Source organism: Coffea arabica, chromosome 6e (assembly GCF_036785885.1).
Source record: "Coffea arabica cultivar ET-39 chromosome 6e, Coffea Arabica ET-39 HiFi, whole genome shotgun sequence".
Taxonomy (NCBI): domain Eukaryota; kingdom Viridiplantae; phylum Streptophyta; class Magnoliopsida; order Gentianales; family Rubiaceae; genus Coffea; species Coffea arabica.
In genome coordinates, this window is record NC_092321.1 from 53,074,964 (window position 1) to 53,085,234 (window position 10,271).

Genomic DNA, 10,271 nt, shown 5'->3' on the forward strand with positions numbered 1-10,271 from the left:
AGGGAAACAAGCGAGTGTGGCTACTCGATAGCCTTAGCACGCTAGTTCCGCCTTCTAATCAAAAGGGAAAATCGAAGTCGAAAAATTAGAAGTCAACCCCCGTACCCGACTTGTTGCATTCCCCTAGGGTCATACTTTCATTTTTATCACTTCCATACTCTTTTAATCACATTTTTCTTACATTTCTCAATCCATATTTTTTCACTACATCTTTATCATTTATTTGCTTTACTTTCACAAATGAAATTCAAGTTTCACTTATATATATACTATTCTATCTTCATTCATTTGCACACACAAACACTTTGATTTTCATACAAATTCACACATGCACTTTCTTTACACATTTGCACACAAACACTTTGTTTTTTACACCATTTCATACATGAATCTTTTCATACACTTGCACACTTGCACTTGAGTCACCATTTGCATCAATCGACCTCTATGAGGTTTCCCTTTATTGGCCGCCACAATTCATGTGGTTTGGGACCAAAAACCTCACGAGAGACATCGTAGAATTTAGGATTGCATTTCTCATTCATTAGTCTTTGTCCAAATTGCAAATACATACTTTGGGTAGAAAAATTAGGAAAATAAGGGTTAAATCACGCAACTAGCCTTGGCTAGGTCAAAGGGGTGCCTTGGATTTTTATCCTTGCCTTCCCCTTCGTCAAATGTGACTCCCGAACCTTTTTCTTTGTTTTACGTGGACTAGGAGTCGTTTAAAAAGGGTTTTCTTACTTTTTTTTTCTTTAAAAAATTTCATTTTTTGGGTGACTTGGTACACCCTAACTCTATACCAAGTGGCGACTCCATTTTTTCATATAAGAAAAACGCTTGCTTGGACTTTGTTATTTACTTGGAGACCTTTGAGTTCTTAAGTGCCTCAATTAAGTTCTAATTTTTTGCAAATAGATCTTAGAGTAGTTGAATTTCGAGCCATTACTTGACTTTTTCTCTTTGCCTTTGGACCTTTGAAGTTCCTAGAAGTGTTTGATAGGCTTGAGTGTTTGGTTAGTGTTCGCATTTGAGTCCTTGGTAGCCTCAATTTTCCAACTCGATTGCTTGTTTGCCTTCGTTTGTTTTGGTGGTCCTTAGAGCATGAACTTGTGAACCTTGTGTTTGAATGAGCTTATGTTTGCCTATTCTCTTTAATTTTTCCCAAATAAATTCGTTGCTTAACCTTTTTCTCGCTTTTGGACCTTAGGCATTTAAATGCTTCTAATTGTCCAATTCCATGTTTATGTGTTGGATTGCTTGACACTTGTTTGGTTTTGGACCTTTTAAAGTTCTTAAATGTTCGATGACTCGAATGTTTGGGTAAGGATTATGTTTGAGTCCTTAATAGAGGTTTTACTTGGAATTTGATTAGGCCATGCCTTCTTCTTAATCTTTAAGTACCTTTGACTACATTTAAGTTGCGATTTGAGGAATTTTTTTTTTTTTTTTTTTTTATTTTTTATGATTTGATGAATGCCATTTCGATTATTTATATTTTATCATTAAAGTGGTGCCTTAACCTTTTGTTTTGATGGTCTTAGCTTAAGCCGTCTTTTTGTTATATTCTACTATTTGAGGTACCTTGACCCTTTTTATTATTTTGGAGGGTAAGTTAGTAATTTCACTACGTTAGGGCGTCACTTCAAGGGAGGTACACTCTATCCCTCATTTTGCACTTCATTTGACCCTATGTGCTCCTACGTGTTATGTGAAATTGCATGCCTACTCCGCTTTCCTTACCTCCTTGCATGCATTTACTGGCTTTTACTTTTATTTAAGATAGGGCTCGGAGAGCCTCTGGTCCATTTTCCCTTCCCCTTTATGCTTTTATGGGGTATGTGTACACCTCTTGGCTTGTAATAGATAGGGCTCGGAGAGCCTCTGGTCCATTTTCCCTTCCCCTTTATGCTTTCATGGGGTATGTGTACACCTCTTGGCTTGTAATAGATAGGGCTCGTAGAGCATCTGGTCCATTTCCCCTTCCCCTTAGTTGCTTGCTTTCGCTGTTACATGTTAAATTGCTTTATTAGGCTTTTGCATCTAGTCGAGCATGCTAAGTGCTACGTGTTATGTGTTTACGAGCGTTTTGGCATGTCTACTCGCTTTTTTGTAGTATAGATGAATGTGATGGATGACTGTACGTTTCTACTAGTCCAACGCTAGTCGGAATTCATAGAATGGGCTAGTCCAACGCTAGACCCTTAGGGATCTCCTCTCGCTAGTACATGTGTGCATGTTCATTACATGTCATGCATTCTTTTTAGTTTTATCATTTTGCATGCCCCTCGAACCCCTTTTCCCTCCATTTTAGGATTTTTGCATTTCATGCTAGTTACAGGGTTCATTTGCTTGAGAGTCCCCTTAAATATGGGATATAGACGAGTGTGGCTTTTTCTAAAGCCTTAGCACGCTTATATCCTCTCTATAAAAGGGCAAATTGAGTCACGATTTAGGTCTCCCCGTCCCAATATGCATGAATTCCCTAGGCTCATGCATTCTAAGTTCACTCCATCATTACACTTTCACTTTTCCTCTCATTTGCACACGTACACCTTTTTATCCTTTCACTTGCACATGAACACCTTTCCTCCCATTTTTGCACACGTGCACCCTTGAGTTTCTTCACTTGCACACGAACACTTTTATCATTGCTTGCACACATGCACTTCATATTATCATTTCACACACCGTACGTTGCCCACTCACGTGCACACTTTCATTTATATATTTATTTTCTTTTATTACTTTTTCAAACTCATGTCCTCACATTGCACGCATGCATTCCATTCATTTGCATCCCACTTGCATTATTCGTGACTTCTTCAAAGGATTGATATTGGGCTTCACAATTAATGTGATTGGCACCACTCAACCTTTGAAGGGAAATTTCCCCCAATTCCCCTAGGTCTAGGGTTTGCATTCATGTAGGGCACTCAAATGTAATAAATTCTTTGGTTAAAACAAGAAAATCTTTGATTAAATCAACGCAACTAGCCTTGGCTAGGTCAAAGGGGTGCCTTGGATTCTATCCTTGCCTTCCCCTTTGTCAAACGTGACTCCCGAACCTTTTTCTTTGGTTTACGTAGACTAGGAGTCGTTTTAAAAAGGGTTTATTACTACTTGACTTCAAAACTCATTTTTGGGTGACTTGGTACACCTTAAACCATTACCAAGTGGCGACTCCAAACTTTTCATTTCAAAACCCTTTTTAAAACTATTTTTTTGGCCAAATCGTCGCTTTCCAAAGTCCCATGGCCTTTACTTTTACTTAGCACACGTTCACACACCACACTTCACACACAAACATTCGACGATCGAAAAGTGGGGGCGCGACAGTTGGCGACTCCACTGGGGACATTCGAGAGTCCGAGCAAATTTGATTTAATCAACCTTTTCCTTCTTTTAACCTTTTCATATATTACATTTGGGTGTTTTAGGGTTGCATTTTTTTTCCCTTTTAGGATTTTGCATCACTCGCATCTCAAACCAATCCCTCGACTCATGAATGTATGTTTGGATGTATGTTTACTTATTTATCTCGCGCTTGCATTGCACTTGGGAGGGGGTGTGTCACCTTTAGAGCCTCGCGTGGTTCTCAACCCCTTCCCTCAAATAGGGGAACACTTCATACGTGCATATTTACTTGCTTTATCCCATTTTATTTTGTTTTTCGTGGGCGCCATCCCACACCGCCTTGTAGGACTAGGATCGATCGCCTTGGGTAGGCGGATGGTGTGCTCTGCGCCCATAGCGCTACCTAAGGGATCACTCGAGCCACCGACCAAAGGCCCTGGGAGTGACGACCCTTCGCCTTTAGGTCTGAAGGCTTGGGAGCCGAAGCTTTATCGAGTCTAGGCATTAGTGAACCCCAGCCTCATGCATCCATGTTAGAATTTTCCTAGGCTAGAGTCAGCCTCACCCTATTTTAAGCACAATAGGCACGAGGGAAGGGGTTCCACCCCTTTTACTTGTTTTATTGTATTTCTTCTTCTTAAATGCTCCCAATGTGTTATGTGTACTATCAATTGCACTAACCATTCTTTTGTTTTCTTGGATTGCATTCATGTGCCTTAGCAATAAGAGGCCTTTCTGGCACTCTTTTAGTGACTCACCCACTAGATAGCTCACATGTTTAAATTTCAGTTATTGCACTTGATTTTTAATAAATACATTTCATTTTAGACCTCTTTTCCCCCCCGATGCATTATTTATATCATTTAGGCAATATTTGTCACATATTTATATCGCTTTAATAAATAGCATCATGCATAAACCATAGAAAGGGAATGCCACATAGGGAATCCCGTGGTTAGGAATAGGCCACCTTGTGTCTCGGATACTTAATCCAACGAGACTTGCATGTTTACAATTTTGTTTGGCCTAAGGGGTAAAATTCCAAGGTAAGGTACTAAAAAGTGAATTCTTCCTCAGATGGCTCCATGCCGAATGTTAAACCACATACCTCGTGAGCTGATAGATTGGAAGAACAACATGGCGCATGAGGTGAACCGATTGTTCCGATACATAGGGCATCTACCAAGTCTTTTGGACATAGCCCCAAACATGGCAATCATTGAAGCACTGCTTGAGTATTGGGATCCTAAAGGCTCCGTCTTTCGATTCGGGGAATGCGAGTTAACACTCACTCTAGAAGAGATAGAAGGATTGTTGCAAATGCCTGGGAAAGGAAGCCCTATGGTGTACCCGACTAATGGCACTAGAGAGCAGTTCTGCAAGTTTCTGGGATTGGGACGAGCTAGTATGAACCAGCACCCGGACGCAAAATCATGTCCACTGGAGTTCTTGTACGAACGATTTGGGAGAAGGGACTCTTATGATCAACACCGTGATGACTTTTTCATTAGCAAAGAGGAGTGGGAAGGAAAGCGAGTCCAAGTCTTTGGACTGGCCTTGACTAGTCTACTTTTATTCCCGCAAAAGCATGGGAAGGTTACCTTTTCAACAATCAACATGATGCAAAGCGTGTTTCTAGGAATTAAGGAGAAGACCCCTACTTTGGTGCCTGTCATCATTGCTGATATCTTCACTGCCGTTACTGAATGCCAAAAGAAGAGGGGGTTTTTCTATGCATCCAACCTAGTACTCCAAATGTGGGCCATGGAACATCTGTCAAAAAGAGCGCTAAATCCATTGGGGTCATGTCTTCCAACAGCAAACTGGGTCGAGTCGCACCGAGAAAGGGTTAGCAGATACTATCGAATAGCGTCTCCAAGCTTGTTTATTCAGGAATTCAATGCTCTGACTTCGGATAAGATACAGTGGGTTCTCGATTGGACGAAAGTAAGGGATCCAGCTTTCAAGACTACGCAATTTGACTTCATTCCATTAGCAAGTACCAGTGGGTTGATTGTGTACATTCCACAACGAGTTATGAGACAGTTCGGGTACCCGCAGAGAGTGCCGACCATACGGGAAATGGGAAGTATCGAGCTTAATACAGTCACTGAGTGCCGGACTATGGTATTAGAAGGCTGGGGGAATCTGTGTAGTTTGGACAACCTGCATTTGGACCAAGTGAACAAAGTAGAGCCTAGGGTCATCTTGGAGTACAACGAATGGATCAAATCAATGATAGAACAAGGGAGAGAAAGGACACCGTTGATTGCCGTTAGTCTCGAGGAGCAGAATGGGAAGCTAAGGAAAGAGCTGGAGGATCATCAGTTGCAGATCATGGTGGCCGATCAAGCATTGGAGGACGCCCGCTCACAATTGAGGAAAGAGGCAAAGAAGACAGAGAAATTGGAAAAGGCATTGAGTGCATTTGATAAAATCCAAGATGAAATTCGGAAACTCAGTATCGGGAGTTCTAGGGAATCCCAACATACTAAATTAGCTAGACATGAGGACTTTGTAAGAATGGTTGGTCGAACCATCAATGAAATTGTAAAAAAGGACTGAGTTTGTCCATTTTTAATGAGAATTCCTGTTTCTATATTCACTTACAGGTTTGAAAATGGGATTTTACCCCGAAGGTTGCATTTTCATGCTAGGCCTACCCTTGGCACAAAAAGGGTCCCCCCATAGGACATGCATCCGAGTTGTTTGAATAATTACTAACTCATGCCTTTTTCTTTTTCCCTTTTGAACAAATTGCAGAAAATCTAATAACGATTGGTTTATCTAAAGAAGTCTTTTGCATTCTCAGGTAAAATTTTAAACATAGCTTCTCGACGAAGCCCCATTATAACGCGATCCCGAATTAAGGCCCAAAGGAATCGTGTAGACATGAGTACCCAACAAGAGTCCTCGGAAAAGACCGTTGCAACTACCCAGCCGGAAGCCGCAAGTCCTGGGGTTCAGTTGACTGAGTTACTCACAAAATTTGGGGAAATGGCGTCGGAAATGGCCGCTCAGAAGAAGTTGATTGACGAGCTCGTTAGTAGCGGAGTGCAACCTGAGCCTGTACCCGCTACACAACCACAATCCGAACCATTTGTTATTCCTCCGTTTCAAACTACGTTTGAGGGAACTTTTAACCCGCAATATGCTTTCACTCAAAATCCTCCTTTCTACCCTTCTTATAGTCAAGGATTTCAGCCTCAAAGTGACCCAAACATGCATCTGAACCCACCAGTTTTCTATCAAACCACTGCAGAACCCGTGATACCGGAGCACACTTTCCAAAATAAGCCTGAAATGGGTGAATCTTCTGCTCCAATCGATATGAAGTTGCTCAGACGTCTAGATCGTTTCGATGAATTTATAAGGAAGAGCCAGGGGCTGAACAAGCAGGGAGTCCTGGATTATGATGACTTGTGCCTTTTTCCGAGCGTGCAGTTGCCTGAGGGGTTCAAAACCCCTAAATTTAACAAATATGATGGGACGGGTAATCCCAAGACACATCTCCGACTTTTTGCCAACAAATTGGGAAAGCCCGTGGATGATGAGAATTTGCCTTTAAGGTTGTTCCCCGAGAGCCTGGAAGGGGATGCGCTTGACTGGTATTCCAACCTGAAACTTGAAGACGTGAAAACCTGGATTGATTTGTCTAATGCATTTGTGAGACAATATGAGTACAACTGCGAGTTGGCTCCCACCCGGACTACTCTGGAAGGAACGAAAAGGAAGCCTTCTGAGGACCACAAGACCTATGCCAAGAGGTGGAGAAAAGTAGCCGCGAAGGTGGAACCACCGATGACTGAGGATGAAATTATTCGCACATTCATCAAAACCCATGATCCGCCGTACTTTGAAGAGATTTTCCGTATGACCGGATGTTCGTTTGCTGCAATTGTAAATAAACTTGAGGAGTTTGATGACTTTGTGAGGGCTGGGAAGATTGTCAATGTTTCCGCCCTTAAATCTCAGTTGGATGCTTTACAAGGTCAAGGAAGCAATGTGAAAAAGCCACCGTTCAAAAAGAAGGAGGGGGATGCAACCTTTGTTTGGAACCAAAATCCTTCACCCAGACCTCGATACCAACACAGCCCAATCTACCAAACCCATTACCCTTATTATCCAAACCCGTACCCTGTATATGCCACTAATATCCAGCACCCTAGACCTCGCCCAAGCTATCCTAACCCACCTTCAGCCCCTTTTCAAATTTCTCAACCAAATCCACCCCAAAACCGACCACGCCTTCCATATAACCCAAGATTTCCGCCTCCAAATAGACCTGCTTACAACCAACCTCAACCTTCTGAACCTTACAACCGACCTCCTAGCCGTACATTTACCAATTTAGGTAGGCCTTTAGACCAATTGTATGATCAGTTAAAGGCCGCCGGAAAAATTGGTATGGTACCCCCTCCTACCTATCCATATGGCATGCCCGCCTGGTATAACCCGCAAGCTGTCTGCACTTATCATTCGGGGGCACCTGGACACTCAACTTTGGATTGTAAAGCACTTAAGCATAAAATTCAAGATATGGTTGAGTCTGGAGAAATTATAGTCAGAAGGAGAGAGACACAAGGGCCGAACGTGAATAGGAACCCTTTGCCGGACCATGTTAATACCATCGGGGTCATTATGGATGACACGGAGTATATGGAACAGGTCAAAGTTTTGGCAAGGGAAGCTGAGGTATTTGGGGTCACGGACCAACCGTTTGTCATAGAGTTGCCATTCGAAGAAGATAACAAGCCTTTTGTCTTGGATCTCACGCCAGCTGAGAATGAGGCTTTGGAGCCCGTAGTCATTGAATTCCCAAAGCAAGAGCCTGTTTTAAGCCTGCAACAGGTACCATGGAATTATGATGAGCCTGATGTACAGATTGGGGAAAAGTCAATTGCAAAGAAGGAGGTGTCAGTGGTTACCAGATCGGGGAAGATTGCAAGTCCATTTGAAGCTGCCAGTCCGATTCGAGCAAATAACTCCGAGCCGCCCGTTAAACCAACAATCACTGAGAAAGAAGCCTTGGATTTCCTTAAGAGGCTTCAGAGAAGTGAGTACAATGTAGTTGAGAAGCTGAGCAAATCACCTGCCCAGATAACCATGTTGGACCTACTTTTCTCTTCGGACGTGCATAGGGATGCATTGATTGACATATTAACAAGAGCTCAAATTCCGAGGGACATTTCTGTTGATAATTTTTCAAACGTGGTTGGGAGCGTATTGTTCAACAAGCAAATTGCTTTTTCTGACGATGAATTGCCGACGGAGGGCATCGGACATAATAGGGCGTTGTACATAACAGTGAGGTGCAACGGAAAAATGCTGCCTAAGGTGTTAATCGATAATGGATCCGCGCTGAATATCTGTCCTTGGAGTACCTTAGAGAAACTAGGATTGCAAGACATCAAGCTGAGGCCTTCAGGGACTATTGTTAGAGGGTTTGATGGAGCGCAGAGGGAGCCAATAGGGGAGGCAGATTTAGTAATCGAGATGGGGCTGGCCCAATTTCAAATAACTTGCCAAGTCATGAACTTCCCGAGCATTTACAATATCTTACTTGGAAGGCCATGGATTCATAAGTCGGGGGCTGTGCCGTCTTCGTTGCACCAATTACTCAAGTTCGTGGTAAATGACAAACTAATCACTATCTTTGCTGAAGAGGACTGCCTGGTGATCACTGACTCTGGAGTTAAAGAAGAGGGTAGTCAAAGTGTTACCATGTCCCCTCACAGCACATCCGATATAGTCTCCGTAAGTTGGATAACCACGGAGGAACAAACTCTCTCAAAGGCCAGTGTAATGATGGCCAGAGAAATGATTCGTGGAGGATACAAATTCGACAAGGGGTTGGGGCGTGAACTGCAAGGGATCCTGAAGCCAGTGAAGATAGTAGAAAAGAGGGATACCTTCGGTTTGGGTTTCAGACCAACCGCCAAGGATTTCAAGGAGATGAAGGAGCGCAAGAGAGCGGAGAAAGAAGGAAGGCAAGGGGTTCTTGACATTCCACCACTGCGTTATACTTTCCCACGACCAGCTGAGGTGATCATGTCAGAAATCAACCCAGTTGACGGAATTGAAGCGAGTTTGGCTCAATTGTTCGTTGGGGCAACATTTGAAGATATTGTTCCGGGCGAAGCTGAATTTCCTGACATTCCTGAAGGATCAATTCTCAATTGGACAGCCGAGTCCCTGCCTGTTCGGAAGGAGTTTCGGTAAAAATGAAAGGGGTTTATCATTCATGTGAATTCATGAAAATGCCTTTGCATCTGTAAATAGCCAATGAAAACAATTTCCTTTTTGACTAACGTCTGCGCATGTAAATATTGTTAAGTTTTCATTTCCATTTGCTTTCAATCAAAGGTCTTTATGAAAATGCACGAGTTGTTCTTGTCATGTTGTGTTGTCTATTCGCTTGTTTATATTGCTTGTCCATTCGTTGGTTGTGTGTTTGTTTACTTATTATCCCACATTCGTTAATTCTTTCAGATGGCCAAAAATAAAATTATTTGATCCTTTGGATATCACAATTCTGGAATTCGATAATGGCAATTTCTATATCACTCACGACTTGGAGGTTTGTGAATCCGAACTCCAAAGCGAGAGTGATAATGAGGAAGTATCCGATTCGTTTGCAAAGGATCTTGAACAATATGAGGAAAAACCGAAACCGAACCTGGAAGAAACAGAAAAGATTAACATTGGAACTGAGGATGAAGTTAAGGAGGTGCAGATTAGTATTCATTTGAATAAGAGCCAGAAAAAGGAGATGCTTGAGTTCCTGACTATGTTCCAGGATGTATTTGCGTGGTCCTATGATGATATGACTGGTATTTCAACTGACGTGGTGGTGCACAGGTTACCCACAGACCCTTCTTTTCCACCCGTAAAGCAAAAACCCAGAAAATTCA

The 10,271-nt window shown here is 42.4% G+C and overlaps 1 protein-coding gene across 1 annotated transcript; it reads left to right on the forward strand.

Moving 5' to 3' along the window:
• The first annotated feature begins 6,660 nt into the window (after window positions 1-6,660).
• Window positions 6,661-9,579, forward strand: LOC140009927 (uncharacterized). Its single transcript, XM_072056269.1, has 3 exons — window positions 6,661-6,812; window positions 6,927-7,146; window positions 7,741-9,579. Exons 1-3 carry the CDS (start codon window positions 6,661-6,663, stop codon window positions 9,577-9,579), a joined length of 2,211 nt encoding a protein of 736 aa, XP_071912370.1.
• The last annotated feature ends 692 nt before the right edge of the window (window positions 9,580-10,271 follow it).